Raw genomic sequence first — 18,803 nt, 5'->3', positions numbered from 1 at the left:
GCATTTCTTCTAAAGCTTTTTTACCCCCACTGTGTAATCAAAAAGCAAGGCAGACTCACTCGCTGATTTGGACGTACAGTTTATGGGTTTTCCTAATTAAATGAGCTTTATAGGAACCGTATTAGGCGGGGGATTACTTGATGAGTAGTGATTTTCTTAAGAACAGGCCGGATACATTCTCGTCATGTGGACGGGTCATGTGGATAAAAAATGGCTGCCTATTTTTAATTCTTGTTTCTGATAGTAACGTTAATGAACTGTTTATCAGGTCGTATTTGGTATTGGTCTTTTTTTTTTACGTGCTGAAAATAACTGGAATTACACCGCTTGTTCTTTTAAAGCCAGACGCTAGGAGGAACTTCATATCCAAAGCGTTTTTCGGCTCTCTGGCATTGCTGTGTAAATAATGTTTTAGCTTTTTTCTTTTTTTTTTTTTTTTAATTCTTCATTGGCAGTGTTACTGGCATTCATGTCAAGGGGAAAAGCCAATTTAACGTTTAAGTCACATTGGATGACTTCTTGTTGGAAATAACAAGATTTATTTTCCATTATTATTTGTGAATTATTGATTACAATCAGCATCATCATCATTATTATTTTGCCGGGTTCATGTCGTTTGGTTATACTGCTCTATGTTAATATACAAAGAGTGCGAGAGAGAGCAGAAGAGAGACTGTATCATGGCTGGATTGTTCTGTTAAACCTGTCTGAGTGGATATTTGATGGTGCCTTTTCCCCCCATGTCAATCTCACAGCAGGAAATATGATTAGTTCACCAGATCTGGTAGCTTTCACGAAAGATGATGACTTTGGAGACACCTATGTGGAGCCTAACTCGCTGCCAGAAGAGTTGTCGCTGCCTCTCTTCCCCCATGCTGGAAATGCTAACCCTTGGTCAAAGGCTTCCTTTGCCAAATTCACCAAGGACTTCATTCTCATCTCCGAGTTTTCCGAACAAGTGGGGCCCCAGCCACTGCTGACCGTCCCGGATGACCCCAAAGCCTGGGGCACCTTTGATCTCAATTACTTCTCTCTCAGGATTATGTCCGTGGATTATCAGGCCTCCTTTGTGAGGCACCCTCCGGGCTGCGGGTACCCCAAACTTAACTTCGTGGAGGACTCCAAAGTTGTGCTGGGCGACTCCAAAGAAGGGGCTTTTGCCTACGTCCACCACTTAACCCTTTACGACCTGGAGGCCAGGGGCTTTGTGAGGCCTTTCTGCATGGCCTACATCTCCTCTGACGAAGACAAGATCATGCAGCAGTTCCAGGAGCTCTCCTCCGAGTTCTCCAAGGCGTCCGAGTGCCTGAAGACTGGAAACCGGAAAGCCTTCGCCAACGAACTGGAAAAGAAGCTGAAGGACCTGGAGTACACCAGGACCGTGCTCCACGGGGAAGCCGAGCTGCAGAAGAAAGAGAACGGCTGCTACTCAACCCAAGCAATAGAGAAAGCCAACGAGCTGGCTAACGTGGAGAAATCAATCTACGAGCACAAAGACCTTTTAAAGCAGGTCACGTCCTACCCTAACAGAAAGATGAAGGACCCTGAGTTCCTCCCTTACGAACTCGAACCACCCTCTGACCCTCTTGGAGCGGACCAGGACCAGAACTCCGGTGGCTCTAATCCCAAAGACCCATCGGACGACCCCAGCAATACCCGCAGGCCGTCTTACACCCCTCAGTTCATAAAGGCAAAATCAGCCAAATGTTTCGACAAGCGCTTGAAAACGCTGGAAGAGCTCTCTGATGTCTACTTCTTCAACCAGACCATGGACCAGCTGGCTCAAATCGAGAAGACCTTCAGGGGTGACCTCTGCTACATCTCCACCAGCCAGATAGACACAGTTCTGTTGAAGCAGCAAAAAATCACCAACTTTCTGTTCGAGGTTTTCAGAGACTGTGAGGAGGAACCTGAAAAGCCCCAATATGGTGAAATGCTAGCCCCTGACAGTGGTAACCCTCTCAATCCTGCCCCCTTTAACGAGCCAGCTAGCCTGGAGTCATACACGTCCTGCGTGGAGACCGTGCTTATTAAAATGGAGCAGGACATCAGTGAGGAAGGGCAGCAGGAGACAGATTCCAGCCTTTGTGACATCACTCAGGACAATTCCGAAGAGTGCCTGGAAGCGGATATGAAAGGCAGTGTAAGCAGCGGAGAGAGCATCGAAGTGCTGGGGACGGAGAGATCTTTCCCTGCTCAGGGATCCTTCATCCAATCGGAGAGCCAGGCGAGTCTGCAGGTACATTATCCCGAGGTGGTCCGAAGGAAAGCAGTGAGCAAGAGGACAAACAGCGAGGACAGCATCGAAGTGCTGAGCACCACAGACTCGATCATACCCGAGGATCTGAGGGCTTCCTGCCCCAGTGCTATTCACGAGGAGGGGCCCCACGGCGACGGCTCTGAAAATCACATGTACGAGTCTCCAGCTTTGAGCCAACAGCAGGTGGACTCCAGTGTGCAGGATGCAGAGGGTTTTGAAAAGGAGGCCACAGAGCAGGGTGATTCTGCCTGCTGCATTGAACAGAAGGGCCCCCACTTCGAGGATCCAGCCCCTGAGCTCAGCCAGGAGTGCAGCGACAACGGAGTGGTAAAGGTGGCCCTCAGGTCAAGCAGAGCGGGGGAGCAGGGCCCGGGTGTGGATGATGGAGGGTTTGTCTCCGCTGACGGGGCTCTGGAGGGGTTTCCTTCATACGAGCTGAACCTCACTTACCTCTCTGACGAGGTGTCCAGGCTGGACCTGGATGACGTTTCGGACAGCACCAGCTTCATGAGCGCCTCCACCAGCTCCGAGCGGGCTGCTTCTCCATTCCTCTCAGGCAATCCCATCACAGTGAATCACAAGAGGAAAGCCGGGCAGGGTGCCCTGAGGTTTATCAGGCAGTACCCGTTCGCCCAGCAAGCCATATTCTGCTTGCTCAGTGGGAGGACACTGGTAGTGATGGGCACAGACGAAGGAAAGGTGAGAAAGCTGGTGAGCGCCCTGATCATTTTCGTGCCAAACCTGGGCAAGTATGCGGAAACGATAAAGCCCTGGCTGACCTCCCCCTTCCAAATCACAGATCTGCACAGCTGGAAGCTCATCGGGCTGCACAGGTAGGTACAGCATGAGAACTAGACACATTCACTGCTCCAGGTGCTCTTATTTTTACTAAAGTGATCTTGTGCCTGCTGTGAACAGGAGTTACCAACCAGTATTAAGTCTGGTGTACATGCATAAACATACCTGAAAAAAAAAAACTTACAATATCAAATACATGTTACGGTATTAAATAAATGGACAGTGTACTGTCTACAGTAGTAAACAGACGTCTTACTGTTGGATCAAATCGTGGGTGAGTGTTTTCTATGGAGATATCATATGTCTCCTTGATGTCAGTGTGGTTACTCTTAGATAGCCACAGATTATAATCAATATAGTTTACAATATAGTACACAGAGAGATAGTTGCATAGTGCTATTTGCAGCTTAAAACAGGAGAAATAAAAGCCACAATACTGGTGCAGTTAACCTGTCGCCTCCTGGTTTGCAGGGTGGCCTCTCCCACTGGCTCCAGCATGCTGTTCTCTCTGAACCGCTACAGCCGGTACATCAGCATCCTGGACGCGGATCACAAGACCCTGCGCTGCCCCCCCTACAAGGGCACGCTGATCGGCAGGCTGGCGGACCACCGGACACAGATCAAGCGCGGCAGCACCTACTTCATGTATGTGCAGAGCATGCTGAGCCAGCTCTGCTCCAAGGCCTTCCTCTACACCTTCTGCCACCACCTGCACCTCCCCATCCACCCGGGCGAGGGAGACGCCTCGGTGGCAAGCCGACGGAGAGGCTTCCTGCAGCACCAGCTGGGCGTCTCGGGCGAGGACGTCAAGATCGTGCAGTTCCTGGGCGAGCTCATCAAACTGTACTACCTTCAGGGGCATGGCAAGGGGGCCACACCTCCTGTCTTCAGATTTGACTACACCACCAGCTTTCTATATAAGATCTAGGGATGGCTGGCATTCATTTGAAGAAATCGTTTGTGTTGGAAGAGCCTGTTTGATTCGGCGGGCTTTAAGATTAATGAATGTAAGTTATGTGTGGTATGGTATTATTTTTTTTAATCATCCCTTGAATGTGTTTTTCCAGAATAAGGCTGGTGCTGCTACTACTGCGGATTGCATGTGCTCCTGTAGTTTCGGGTACGTTTTTGGTTTTAGGACAACAGCAGTGAGTGCAGATTATTTTTTAAAAAAAATCTTTATTGTTGCAAATCTCAAGTCTGCCAAGATAGAGTAGTAGCAATGATACCCTGCCATCTCTGTTAATTTGTCACAATGAGACAGAAACTGACAGGGTTTGATATTCAAATGAATTGCCTCATTTAGTTTAGTAATTTTTCAATTGTTTCAAACTGCTTCAGTAAATCAAGTAAGAAAAATGGCAATGAGATTATATTCTAAAGCTGCTTTAACCGAACTGCGGAATAAACAGCTACAAACCTTGCACGGTCGAGACTCAAGTGTTAAAATATATTTTTTACCTAACCTGAAACTAACCCTATTGAAACAGCACATAAAGTCACATGGATGAAGTGTCATCTGTCAGTGAGGCTTGACCTAATACATGCTCCTGCCCAGCTGCTGGGCGAGTTAAAGAAAGTCAAACCTTTTATGATTGACCATAAAGAATAGTTCTGTGTCCTCAGTATAACAATCGAGGACCCCACGCTGTTACGCATGTGAAATGTGATCTAATACTGGAAACAATGATGCTGCAAGAATGCACAAGATGTTGCATGTTGTTTATTATTATTATTATTATTATTATTATTTATTTCTTAGCAGACGCCCTTTACCTTCTTAAAATAAAAAAAATAAAATCCTAATTTTGCAGTATCATTTTTTTATGTACAGTAGCAACTGGAGTTTGTAATGCAAGTTAAACACGGGCCGTAACTGCACAGGTCGCTATTGTGGCCAACCACACTTTAGTGGAGGAAAGGGCAAACATGGACTATAGTGCTAGTCAGTGAATCTGTGCCCCGCAGCCAAATCTCTATATTGTAATTTTGGTTTTGATCATATCTAGACCAATGGGGTGTTAAAACTGTGAGAGGTCACTATTCTGTATATAAACCAACCAAGAGGAATGTCATGTACAGTAACGTTTTCTGCAACTGTTCATAGACATTTTTAATTCTTTAAGGGCAGATTATGGAGTAGGGTTAATTAAACCATCAAATTATTATATGATCTATTTTTTCAGTGGTGGAATTTATTTAGTATTGTACTTTCCATATTGATTCTCCTTGCCAAACACAGTAACCATTAATCTCCCTCGGAGATTAAACTACAATTTACTGTTCTGGCTTCAGTGTTGTCTTTTTTATGCTGATGCCCATGTAGTCAGAGTGTCTGAAGCATTGTGTTCATGCAGTGAATTGGCACCTGTGCTTAATTCAATCATGTTAAAGCGATGAGTCTTGCAGACAATGGGGAAGCGGCACAGAAGTTAATGAATTAAACATCGGCTGAGGATAAGAAGTCCTTCCTACAAGTCACTGCTGCTAAATGTATCCCAAACCGATGAAACAAATAATGTCACAGCACAATTAGTATTTTCAAAGTGAAGTAAAAAAAAAACAAAAGGTTGCATGCTGCGTTTGGCAAAGTCTGTTTGTATAATACAGTGTGAAGCACAAAGGAACATTTACAAAGCTTTCCCCCCCCACACACTGCTACGCTTGCAACACTTACAGGTGATAAGGGGCGAACGCTTGGGAATTTACAACAAACTCTGCATTTATTGAATCATGCATAAAAACGCTGTAAAAAAAGATAATTTACAACAAAGTGGTGCAAACTTCTCACCTCATATACTGTACGGGGTTTACATGTGAGTGTGCTGTAGAAGCCAGGGTCGTATTTTGTGGAACTGGCCCGGTACATTATTTTAAACAAAGATTGTAAGGTTGTTTTTTTTGCCAAAAAAATGCTGTATGCAATTTTAATGTTAATGTACTGTACTGTATATTTGTTTTCTTTTTAACTGGAGGGCCTTTATACAGCATGCACTATTACTTATGTTTTCTGAAGCCTAAATATTGCTTTATTGTGCCTAATAAATGTACTGTTTTAAAAGAGAAGGCTGACATTTGAATAGAGACTAGCTGGTTAAAATTAAAAACCTACATTCAACACACACAGTAAACTATTCAACAAGTGTGACGGGTGCTAGATTATTGTACGGAAAGATATATGTATCAGGCTCTTCCAAGTTCACAGTGTAGTAGTTCACATACAATTGTATCAGGACATAACTGACCAAGGTTAGAATCTGACTTTCTTATTGCACTATATGAGCGATAGTCTATATAAACCCATGCATGCAATTCATATTTTGGGTCTGGTTAATTGTTAGTTTTCTAAATTCACTTTTATTTTTCACATTACGTACACCCAGGACGTAAAGAGAGTACTGTCTATTTGAAATTGTACATTCATCTTTTGTTTCAAACAGCTGTCTTGCCATGGCAAACACACTGGGGTGGGGAATGTAATAAACACATTTCAATGGCAAAACCAGGCACCGGTGTGTTATTTTCCACAAAGAAAATGTGTGACAAATTAATTCCTGACTGCCATATCAAGCATGTACTTTAATGACTGTTCCTTTGTTAAACTCGGTGTTTACAGTGTGAAGAAAGGATGCATGCTAGTTTACATGAAATAACATGCAGGCTCATCAAGAGGTTGCTTTAGAAACAGTATCCCTTGCAGCACTGACCCTGATGAAAGACACACACCCTTAAATCACTCAGAGTGGGACACAAAGTTACAAACACTTGTGTAAAAGTTAGCCATTGGTACAATGTGCTGTTCAGACTAATGTAATTCTCTTACAAAATGCAAAATCATCATTCATACATACATACACATGCTCCAATCCATTTCTTTAACATAATTATTTTATAAGCTCTACACTTGTCTAATTTTAAGCATTCAACTTTATTTTCACAATATAATTTTTCCCCACATAAAAAAAAGACAGAAACTTTAAATAGCTTTAAAAAAAATATATATGTATAAATCAAACAAACACTCTTCGTTTTTGTAAACTTAAACTCAAAAGATCCAATAAAGCTTAACTAGTCTTTACCTTCATACTTATAAATCATTTTACATTTGTAGCTTTTTGGTATTTAATTTATTTAAAAAAAAAACAACGTAATAAATGTGGCAGAGGTACAGTATGTGGCTAAAATGAGTTTTTAATCCAACAGAAATGTTTTTGTTTTTTTTCTTTTAATCCTCCTACTCGGTGCTACCAGTTTAGAGTTTCAAATGCTTGGGGTGGTGTTTTGACCAGTGCGCTATTGTCCAGTAAAGACAGGATGGTCCAGGAACCCGGTCTGGTACATGATCACACTAGTGTCCTCAGCTTGTTCTTCAGCTGTAGGAAACTGTTTGAAGTGTTCCAGTGTGTAACATCCTGGACAGGAAAAGAAAAGGACATTCCAGTTAAGAGAGCTCAATTGGAATGAAAACCAGCAGACACAGGGGGTCCCCAGGACCAGGGTTGGGAACCGCTGATTTAGGAGGACAGATCTCAAACCCTAGTGCACTAGAGCAGACATTTTGAAAAGAACTCTAAAGTTGTAAGTGTACAAAGTTGTCAGGATGTTAACAATGAAAAGAAATGACAGGTACGTTATTTAAACAGTTGTAGCAACACGTGGGGACGGGTAACGCTATATTTATGGAACCCTGCTACTTAATCTTTAAAATCGACTTCAACAATAACGACACAGACATGCAAAGGAAAGGGCGTTCCACACACTTACATTTCAATTTCTAAAGCTTTAGATGACTTTACAGAGCACAAGATGTCTGTAGAGCAGGGGTCTCTCCCGCCTGGTTTTTATTCCAACAGTACTATTAATTGGACCAATTAAGATTCTAATAAGTACTTAATTGGTCCCATTAAGTAAATTAGGGAACAGTTGGAACAAAAACCAGGAAAGACACTGGCCCTCCAGGATTGGAGAGCCCTGCTGTAGAGTACAGTTCATCCGAGATGTTCAGAAGTACAGGAACGGGCAATCTCAGCACTCTCAGTCCAGGTCTTTGCTGATTAATTGAAAACCACGGACCATTTAGTTAGGCCTATTAAACCCTGAATAGGACCAGAGTTGACAATCCCAGGACTGTACTGAAGGGCTTGCATCAGTTAGTGGAGGATATTAAATAGTCATCATAAATTCAACTCTGATACAACACAGTTCAACAATCTCACCTGGTTTTGAAGAAGTGTGGCAAGATTCCGCTGCCATGGGCAATTCTGAAGCCTACAAAATGCAAAAATAAATTATAATAATAAATTAAAACAAAGCTCAATGCATAACAAAAGCATAAATAAAAGCATCCATATCAATTTGATTGTACACAAAATGTACATATTTATTTATTCCAATGAATTCAGTCTACTTACTCATTCCAGTGTTCCAGCAGAAAATCGACAATTTTGTGTGCAACAGGCCTTAACACGGCGTGCTCGTACGAAATTAGGAAAAAGATGAAGTGGCCGATGTGCTCTGCATCCGATTGTGCCACGGTCCTGAAAAGGCAACGACACAGATACAAAATAATTACATTTTGGAAGTTGAATATAAACTTATTTTTTCTGCAATTGTTTTAGGGCGCTTTTAGGACAACAGTCAATGCCATACCTGGTAAGCAACGTGTTATTTTTCTCGTTCAGGTCTTTGATAAGGCAATCGAGAAAAGCATGCAGGACATCGAGTCTGACACTGAGACTTTTGAACAGGTATTTCAGTGCCCACATGTTCCGCTGGAGAAAGAAAGATGAAAATGTAAGAGTGAGGCATTAAGCGTCTTCCTCTCAGCCTCGTTTCTCTATTGCTGAACTAACTGATCATCCAATTTGTTATTATTATTATTTGTTTATTTAGCAGACGCCTTTATCCAAGGCGACTTACAGAGACTAGGGTGTGTGAACTATGCATCAGCTGCAGAGTCGCTTACAATTACGTCTCACCCGAAAGACGGAGCACAAGGTGGTTAAGTGACTTGCTCTGGGTCACACCGAGACAGTGGTTACAAGCCCTTCTCTTTAACCACTGGACCACACAGCCTCCTGTGTGTTCTAATGATACATTTAATAGACCCGACACAGAGAGTAAGCAGCATGTATTTGGATATTGGGATAGTTTACCCTTGCGGAGAAGATTACCAAGATCTGTATATTTGTCTACAGACATCTATCTATCTATCTATCTATCTATCTATCTATCTATCTGCAAACACATTCAAACACACAGTGCAATCAACTACAAGTTTGAAGATTGTGTTTAGTTTTTATTGGAGCCCTACGTTTCTCAAGGAATGAATAATTAACTAAATGCAAACAGAACTAAAATCCTACCCTAAACGCCATTGCAATGTTCAGGACTGTGCACATGCGAGCATGAAGCAGCCTTTGAACCAGCGCTTGAGTGACAAGCATCAGCATGGCTTCATCTGGGAAATACTAGAAGGGACAAAAAGGAAAACAAATAGAAATTGCAATGCACTGTGAAATAAACATGACACTGGAAATCAGTATAAACATTCAAAGAACTGGGCTGATCAAACCCAACTAAAATCGGGTTCCTGGTTCTCTTAATGTGCAATATAAAAATGAGCCTGTTTTTATTATTATTATTTTTTTTTTTTATTATTATTATTTTTATTTATTTCTTAGCAGACGCCCTTATCCAGGGCGACTTACAATTGTTACAAGATATCACATTATACATTATTTCACATTATACAGATATCACATTATTTTTACATACAATTACCCATTTATACAGTTGGGTTTTTACTGGAGCAATCTGGGTAAAGTACCTTGCTCAAGGGTACAACAGCAGTGTCCTCCACTGGGGATTGAACCCACAACCCTCCGGTCAAGAGTCCAGAGCCCTAATCACTACTCCACACTGCTGCCGAAGTGTGGTGTGGTTTAGACGAAACGTGATTTTTGACCTTGGATAGGAACACACTTACATTGCTGTAAAACTGTTTTGGTAGAATAATGATCTGCTTCGTCTCCAACTCCTTCAAAACCAGGCCTGCGGTTTCTCTAATGCTCTACGGGAAGACAAATGAAGTGTTCACACTGAAAACAGAACTGAAACTCCAAAAACACAGAAAGTTGCAGAAACAATCTGCTGTGAAATAAAAGTATTGCTTGGCTACTAATAGTCTACTAATATTGCCAGCTGCTGTCCTAAACCTTTGTATGGTTCAGTTAGATATTGCACAGTCTAAGATTGTTAACTCCAAGCTGTTTATATCACAGACAATTACTAGAAGTGGTTTTCCCAGTGCACATGTATTTACATTTCAAGCTCATCACCCTATAAAAATACACACTTTACACACACCTATCATGATCGAGAACAATGTACCTGTTGAAATGTCTCTTCTGGTTCTTTCCAAGCCACACAGATAAAACTTCCATCCTGTGCCAGCTTCGAATCACTGCAGGACACCTGGATTAGATCCGCCCAGCTATCTGGCTTTAAAAACACACAAGTATATTTTGATGATGAACAATAATGTGTGTGTGTGTAGAGATAGATATATATAATATACATATATTATATAGACACACACACACACACACACACTTGCTCTCGGTTGTAGTACTTACATTCATATACAATTGTGCATTGCGATTCAAGATTCGGAGTCCTACTTTTACAACCTCATTCTTTTTCACAGGGACATGACCTAGAGTTCAGTGCAAATATTTGAATAGTTAGCAAAGCAGGTCTCAATGTGTTACGTACAGCCATTTAAGACACGACAAGCACACATTTCAACAACAACAAAAAAAAAAAAACTAAACAAATAAAGAAGTGTTACCCGTGGGGGTCTCCCATACGCCTGAATAGAAGGGCTCATTCCCAACTGGTACCTGTCCAGTTCTCAGGATTTTCAGGTACATGGTAAACTGTCTGGAGGTCAGGCGACAGGCGGTGCAGCAGCAAACATCGTGAGAATAAAACAAGTGGTGCCCAGCCGAGGTGAAATCACCATGCTTGCACATGAAGAACGGGATCTGGTCTTTCAGCCTCTGCAATCTACACACACACACACACACACACAGACAGAAATACATTATAAATATATATATATATATATATATATATATATATATATATATATTATACGCATGCATTACATGATATGCATTCTTGCATGATCAAATTGTGTTTTCCAAACACAGCTGTGGATCGTACGATTACTTCATTCTACTTACTCTGCTCTGTTATTGGTTCTCACTACCTTGAGGTAACGAGCCAGCTCTCTGTATCTGATTTGGAGACAAGAAAGAAACAAATAACTCAATATGTTATTAAATATAATTTGCAGCAATTTTCTTTTTTTTTAAGAATGCACCATGTGTATGGTAGCCTAATAAAATAGAGCACAGAAACTAGATGCAAAGCAACGTGCTAAAAAATCTCACCAAGAGAAAAGCTCTGTTTCGCACTAGTCAATAAAATATACATACTAGCAAAAAATAAAAGAAAAAAAAGCCATACCTGTTTTGCTGCTTTAGCTTCTCTGTTCGTGCGAGAACCACGTGTATGGACTCAAACAGGGTCTCCTTCTTTCCCTTCACAACTCTCTCTCCAGTGATGTTCTGGCCTTTCAACACAGACACCAGCAAAGAGTCCTCCCAGAGGTAGACATTCAAACTGTAAAGAGAGAATGACTTCACCTCTCAGACACACACAAAGCTGCATCCCAGAGGTAGAGAAGGCATTCAAACTGTAAAGAGAGAATGACTTCACCTCTCAGACACACACAAAGCTGCATCACTTGCAGAAGGTTGGTAGAATCCCCAAATACCCTATGGTTGGACTTTCGTGAAGAGGTACCTTGTGACTTGACAGTAGGGATGGTACATTCCATTCAATTTCTTAAACATTTAAACACTTTTAAACATTTTAAAAACTTTACCATTTCGGGGATCTGATCAAATTAATCAAAAACACATCATGAGAAGCCCTCCCTTATGCATGAATATGTACAAGGACTTCCATGAGTAGGGTAACTTGTGTCTCTAGACAGAAAGGATTTGACATGTCGTTCACTTTCCTACACGTTAAAAACATTACGATAAAACACAGACCCTTCAAACCTTTTAAAACCTTTAACACTGTGGGAATCTGTGTAACCAGTCTGATCAAACCAACATAAGTGTGTACGAGGCTGCAAGTGTACCACATTAAAATGTGTACATGGAAACGTCTTCAGTCCACATGACACGCTGCAAGGGAGTCAGCACTCCAATTGGTTTCATGTGCCAATCAGATCACCATCATCATCATCACCATCATCATCATCATCATCATCCTTACCAGTATAAAAAGCAGCGGCAGTATGGGGGAAGCAACAGAGAGTTATAGAAGTCAATGAGCTTTTTTGAGAACGAAGAAGGAAAGTCAGAGACAACCAGCAACCTCTGGAGAATTTCTATAATCCTGTAACAAATTATTATTATTATTATTATTAGGCTATCACAGAAGAGTCCGAACACCTTAAGCATTTGAAAATCTTCATTGTAGGCTCATGAAGAATGGACTGTGATTAAAGTGTGCTGTATTTAGTACTAAAAATAAGTCATTTTTTTTTGTTTTGATTTTATCATTTAGATTTATATTACTACTACTGTATTTCACTATTTAAAAAAATGCTGTAGCATAATATCACTATAATGATTTTGCATTCCCATGATGTATACATTAAAAGCTTACCTTTGTAGTAGTAAAGGAACTGCTTCTGGAACAACTGTCGTATTTGGCATATGATGACTAAGAAAAAAACAACAGTATTAATGGCAACTGTGCTCTATGTAAATGAGAGGATACAGCATCATTATGATATATAACACAGCTACCAACAGAGTCACTGTGTAGCTACCTACCCCAACGGCTGCTTGTGGAGTAAAATACGCTGGGCTGCTCCCAACAACACAACTGCAAAGGTTTTGGGTTTCTCTCCATTTGCTTTTTCCAGGAACTCTAACACTAGCTGATAGACATTCGAATAACTGTGAACAAACAAAACAAACAAACAGTCAAATTAAAAGTGTTATGGAAAGTGGCTGCTGGTCACTACCAAGGGAAATCTGTTTTTTAATTGAAAGAAATAATATTAGTTAGATTAAGTTATATTAGTTAGATTAAGAGTATGAGCCTCTAATCTGGGAGCACATTTTTTAAATCAAGCATTGTATTTCTCTTTAACATTAACATATTGAATTACATACCGCTTTGTAGTTTTTCAAAATTTAAAAATGTTACATTTCGAAATCTAACGTGAAATACTGTACTTCTATTACGGCTTCTGGTAGACTTTTGCGATATCATTTTAGTTTCTTTGATTACACAAGGTTAAATAAAAGATCTAAAATTATGCTCATATAGTTTTTTTCCTTTAAATGAATGTCTCAATCCTAACATTGTCGATGATTCAAAACTTTGGTCACAGCTGTATATTGTGGTTTGTGAAACGGGGTCTGGAAACTCTACTTTAGATAACTGTCTGTATAACTGTGCTATCAGGTAAGAGAAAATGACTTACTTGTATATCAGTATATCTTCATGCTTTGAACTGCACCTCTTGCAGTTGACCATACTTTGGTATTGGTTGTGACAGCAACATGAGCAAGAATAAATGGCTGCAAGACTGGACACGGTCCCCATCATGAACTTATCATACTCAACGCTTAAATCTGTGTCAAACTTCATCAAGAGGCTTTCTGAATAGGAAACACAGGGCGGGTGGGATTGATCACTTCATTCAAACTGTTGAAAGGCAGTAGTGCTTCTTCCTTGTAATTAACTTGCATTAACTGTTTAAACGTCATTCTGCACATGACCTGCATGTTTGACTGACCGCTACTCTGTTGCAGTTCATTCACATTTTGCAGCTGCAAACAGAGGTTCTCAATTCCAGTCCAATGCACAGTCCAGGCATTTTGGAAAAGACATGTACATAAGCAAGCTTACTTTGTATTTCTTCACAGCTGAAATATTCAAAAACCTTCTTTTCTGTTTTCTTCTACAACAAAAGGGCAAGAAATTGTTTCACATTGTACACCCAATGTGAGGGTACTTACCAGCGTGCCGTAGGTCTGCGTCTATCTCTAGCAGGTCAAACTTAAACACAATAAGGGCTCCGATCAAAGCTTGATCTCGCCATGATTTCCAGAACGGGCTTCTTTTGTGAGCATTGCAGTGGCAGAAAGAAGGGGTAATCCAGGACTGGCACTGTAAAACAAAAAATAAAAAGTAAGAATCAATTAAGTTTATCAAAAAAACAATTCTCACTCACTGAGCTACAATAGATTGATTTGCAGTCCTTTAAATTAGTGGCAGAATGGTTATATAGATTACTGGATGACATAAGACATGCTCTTCTGCATCATTTCCCCCCCCAATAGGATTAACCCTTTGTCATCATTATCATGCACCAGCTGTAGTCTCACCTCGGAAGCCAGTTTGTCACAGATGTAGCAGTAACACTGCTCACAGAAATCACTGTTTGTTCCCACAGGTCTGCTTGTCTGATTATCTGATTGACTGGAAATTAAAGTAGAAAATCTGATTGTATATACACTGCTACAAATACATCCTAAAGGAACTTACTGATCAAATAAACTAACAAATGAAGAAAAAATTAATAAATAAATAACTGAACTTCATGCATGGCAAAATCAATTTCAGGCAATCATTTATTTACCCTTTTTTTTTTTTAAACTAGGAATGAGCATGCTTTTGGATGCGGAGAGACAGGACACAAACCTGAAAACGTGGCTCGTGCAGTCATATCTGGCATGGGGCATCACATCCGCTTTTTTGGAGTAAGTGATAGACAGTCCAAACTCAGCATCAACCATTTCATCCGATCTGTTTTCATCTAAGAGAGAGCAGTCTAGGTGCAACACACAAAAACAGGTTTTTAACAAACAGCTTCGTCCGCAAATGAAAGAATGGTTGTGGTGTTGTGTCATGATTTTGAACAAAATGCACGTGGGCTATTGGCTTAGGTTCATTCATTACTTCTACTAGAGCACAGATGTGATGAAGTAGCATACAATACCTTCTCTAGTGTCAGCATGTGGCAAGGCACCAAAACAAATGCCCATGCATAATTTCATAAACAATATTTGGTTTGCTAGATAATGCCTTCAGCAGCTCCAAATAATCTGGTGCCCCCAGCATGCATTCAAAGTTTGTTAACATTTTGGAAGAGGGTGTGAAGGTGTAGCCCAAGTCCTATATCAATTCCAGCACGGTATGGAACCCTGAAGAGGCAGCATTAGACTGTGCATTTCCGCCTAAAATAGTAGACTGCTCATTGACAATTTCCCCTTCGCTCAGTAGCAAACAACTAGCACCCATCCACGGTGTCTAATATGGTAATTCACAGCTAAATATTTAAACATCATGCATGAAAGTTGCAATTCACCTGGCTATTATTCACAACTCGTAGCTTTTTCAAATAGGAACCTAAAACAAGCCATATATTGTATTTATCTCCATTAACACACGGCTGCACCGCCTTTGCTTCAACGTGCTTACCAAAGTCAGAATTCTCTTCCAATAGCAGGACAGAGGAGTCTTTGCAATCGGCTCCGGGGGACTCACTCTCCGTGTCTGTTTCATCGTCGCTGATTACAATGACGCTCTTGTCAGCCATGGCTTTCAGTCGGGTCCGGAGAAGAGGCAGCGACTGTGCAGCAAAGACAAGAGTTAAAAACTGAGGATGACATTAATGCATTCAAGAATGAGTGGGTTTCCCCTGCAGGTATTTAATACAGCCAATGGTTAATTAATATGTGCACGGTCTGTTATTATCCACAGATTTTTGCGTGGGTTTTTGTTTGGAATGTTTTGATTGCATTTAACCCCGCTTTATATTTTACTTATAGTTGTTTGGTCGTTTGTAACTCTCCATGTACTTACTTACAGTTATATATTTAAAATATAGCAACATTTCATTGTGTACCTTACCTTACTGAAAGGCGGCTCTGTGTACCCAACCCCGTCGCTATTATACTTCTTGAATGGGTAACAACGCCCAAAGTTATATGCATCGTCTCACTGTTACAAACCTTTACATTTTATTTATGTATTTGTCTTTGCAAACCTACCTATATAATCATTGCCTGCCCCCCTCTCTTCCACGCTCTTCACTGAATCCTTTTTGGCGCGCCGCACAATACGTAATTGAAAAATACGCAGTTCCTGCGCGTCAGAGCACGGCAGAGGGAGAACGTAAACAAGGATAGGTGCTTGCGAGAATGTACATTATGTTTCAATATAATAGCTGCTATGGAACATTTTATATTTTACGACAAAGCTACCATTAAATAATAAGAATATGTTGTATTTATACAGTGGTGTTTATTATTACTTAGTGCGGATGTGACGGTGGTCGTCCATCCCTAATAATGACGTCACACTCGTAGCTCATAGTTGCTGAAAAAAAAAAATGACAATGCAATGGTCTAATTTCATTTCAATGTTTGTTGCAATGTTTGGTTTGTTTGTCCCATACAATCATGTTGACTTTGCATTCAGACCTGTGGTGACTCACATTCTCAGCACTTTGAAATGTAGTTTTGTAATTCTTTAATGTGGTCGTCTTTGTTACAGTACACAAGAGTTTACGATTTGTCAACAGGAAACAACATAGCTTCGCAGTACTGGCATGGCAGTGTTGTGCTCAGCACTGGACCTACCCCAAACGGTCACCGTTTCATAATGGTTTCAGAGGCAGGAACGTATGGCAGGCGTTCTTTTTTTCCCCTCCGGACCGTAGACGTTACGGCACTGAACCATGTTACAGTATATAACCTAACGTGCGTTGGTTTGGTTTTTTGGGGGAGATGTTGGGGCTGATACGGATTTCGTGTTCTGCTGTTGCAGTAAAAAACTTTTTTAATCGTGGACTGCTGCTAAAAGAAATGAAATGGTAAGCTTCTGGCAGTTTGTTATGCACTGCTCTAAATCTGTACAAAGAGTGATAGTTACAGCACAATAATCGCTGATAAACGATCGAAGGGCATCACCAACACCAATAAGTGTTGTGTAAAGAGTTCATTGCGTCGAAACAATTCATTGTGATCTAGAAGCCATTGTCGTCAAACGTTTAATGTCCATCGCAGATTGGTGACCTTGAATGGTACTTTAAAAAAATAAACGAAGTCGTTTTTAAATATGAACCGACAATCTGGTATGATATATTTTTAATGTGAACGTGCCCTGTCATTGCGATGTTATATAAATTTGATTATTTTTGTAAGTAGTCGCTGCTTTTCCGAAGTGTTAATCTTCGTGGTGTAAGCACAGCAAACACACCTCTCAGATATTGTCAGCATGTTCCACGTTAAAACTTCATTGTGTGGTTCTTGATATTGCCACAACACAATGAGCAGATTAATAATACTAACACCAAATATCAAGCGTCACTGTTGCAGGACCGCATCTTGCGGTTTAAAGTCATTAGGACTATTAATCGATTGCATTTATTACATAACATTGTTTTAGTTTAAATCTTGGAGTGGCAGCGTGACCCTGGGACAACGCAGCTCAGTTCAACAGCGACCGTATTTTATGACGGCATGGCTTTCTAGTATAAACCGAATGCTGACAAATTCGTTGCGAGTTGTGGTTCTGGCAGACCCAGTAATGCTGTTGTCTTACTACAGTATCTATTTGTTTTGTAGGAAACAGGATGCATCTAGACACTTAAGCTCCACCGCGCAGCTGAGCAGGAGGTCCGAGCCATTGAACTATGAGGAGGAGGAGAAGGACCCCGGACCCGTGAAGTTCACCTCCAGTAAAGCAAGCCACCGTACCTGGTCAGTGGACCAGTCCCTCGGCAGCCGCTTTCAAAGGCCGTGGTGGAATGTTCTTCCAATCAGTCTCATTGGACTTGCCATCTTGCTGTGGTGCTTCCTTCGGGAAGAGTCGGACATAGACAGAGAGCTGGAGAGAAGTCTGTCAGAACGGTTCGAATCACAGCAGCCCGCACAAACTGAAACCGGCAAGCCTGAAGAGAACTCCAAGCCAAGATAGCACCCCTCCAAAGGAGAGGTGTGCAATCTCCTGCCGTTCACCTGCCTGGGTTTATTGTGTACTGGATCTGTTTGCATATTAGTGCAGGTGTAAGTGTTTTTTTAAGCACTAAATCAATAAATAATAATTAGTAATGAAACAAATAACACTGGGAATACGGTGTAGGGTCAGTTGGCAGCAAGAACAGCACTAACTGAACGTGACAAGTTCAGTTAGATCAGTTTAAATTGTTCTGGAGGGATGTGTCTGACCATTGGAGATGGAAATCTGCCACCCAAGTGCCTACTCTCAGATGCTGACATCAAAACCTGTGTGATCTGCTGTTTTGCCCATCCTGACTGAAAGTGATTTGCAACAGGGCATGGATGTCAATTGAATGCCAGATTAAATCAGTTTGTTGTAAAGTCTATTTTGCATAAAAGTATGTGCAACATATCTAAATAAGAGTTTGTTTTTTATTTTGTCAAACCCTTATCACAAATTAATGCAGTTCTTTAAGTAAACACAAAATACTATGCCCTCCATAAGGAAGACTAAAACAATCTGTGGTTTTGTTTGTTGTAACCAGCTTGATAGAACAGGCACAGCTGAAGCAGTCTGATCTAGTGACCAGGGTTTGAAACCCATTCATGATCTTATGCTTAAAGGACTGGGTGGT

At 41.0% G+C, this 18,803-nt stretch overlaps 2 protein-coding genes across 4 annotated transcripts; one reads left to right on the top strand and one right to left on the bottom strand.

The window, feature by feature from the left end:
• Nucleotides 1-6: 6 nt before the first annotated feature.
• On the top strand, nt 7-6,062 carry LOC117431616 (guanine nucleotide exchange protein smcr8a-like). Its single transcript, XM_034052733.3, has 2 exons — nt 7-3,093; nt 3,530-6,062. The coding sequence occupies exons 1-2, from the start codon at nt 764-766 to the stop codon at nt 3,984-3,986; spliced, it is 2,787 nt and encodes a 928-aa protein (XP_033908624.3). The 5' UTR covers nt 7-763; the 3' UTR covers nt 3,987-6,062.
• Nucleotides 6,063-6,624: 562 nt separating this feature from the next.
• LOC117431617 (uncharacterized) lies at nt 6,625-16,336 on the bottom strand. Of its 3 annotated transcripts, none has more exons than XM_034052734.3 (20): nt 16,216-16,336; nt 15,644-15,794; nt 14,864-14,993; nt 14,548-14,641; nt 14,179-14,329; nt 13,641-13,818; nt 12,982-13,107; nt 12,812-12,868; nt 12,416-12,538; nt 11,594-11,749; nt 11,308-11,361; nt 10,911-11,128; nt 10,696-10,775; nt 10,451-10,561; nt 10,047-10,130; nt 9,424-9,528; nt 8,708-8,829; nt 8,470-8,595; nt 8,275-8,326; nt 6,625-7,470 (listed from the first exon to the last, which is right to left on the bottom strand). In XM_034052734.3, exons 2-20 carry the CDS (start codon nt 15,759-15,761, stop codon nt 7,402-7,404), a joined length of 2,154 nt encoding a protein of 717 aa, XP_033908625.3. In that variant the 5' UTR covers nt 15,762-15,794; nt 16,216-16,336; the 3' UTR covers nt 6,625-7,401. The 3 variants fall into 3 exon arrangements, with proteins under 3 accessions (XP_033908625.3, XP_033908626.3, XP_033908627.3); XM_034052735.3 differs by lacking the exon at nt 16,216-16,336 and adding an exon at nt 16,076-16,209; XM_034052736.3 differs by lacking the exon at nt 12,416-12,538.
• Between the last annotated feature and the right edge of the window lie 2,467 nt (nt 16,337-18,803).

This window comes from Acipenser ruthenus, chromosome 22, assembly GCF_902713425.1.
Source record: "Acipenser ruthenus chromosome 22, fAciRut3.2 maternal haplotype, whole genome shotgun sequence".
Lineage (NCBI taxonomy): Eukaryota > Metazoa > Chordata > Actinopteri > Acipenseriformes > Acipenseridae > Acipenser > Acipenser ruthenus.
The sequence above is the reverse complement of the archived record's forward strand: the minus strand, read 5'-3'. Positions and strand labels throughout refer to the sequence as shown.

Bases quoted from the DNA above. Each gene is read 5' to 3' on its own strand.
- LOC117431616 (XM_034052733.3), top strand. From the start codon at position 764: ATGATTAGTTCACCAGATCTGGTAGCTTTCACGAAAGATGATGACTTT. The intron at 3,094-3,529 runs GTAGGTACAGCA...CCTGGTTTGCAG, and splicing joins AAGCTCATCGGGCTGCACAG to GGTGGCCTCTCCCACTGGCT.
- LOC117431617 (XM_034052734.3), bottom strand. From the start codon at position 15,761: ATGGCTGACAAGAGCGTCATTGTAATCAGCGACGATGAAACAGACACG. The intron at 13,819-14,178 runs GTAAGTACCCTC...TTTCCTATTCAG, and splicing joins CGCAGACCTACGGCACGCTG to AAAGCCTCTTGATGAAGTTT. The intron at 11,362-11,593 runs GTATGGCTTTTT...TCTCCAAATCAG, and splicing joins AAGCTAAAGCAGCAAAACAG to ATACAGAGAGCTGGCTCGTT.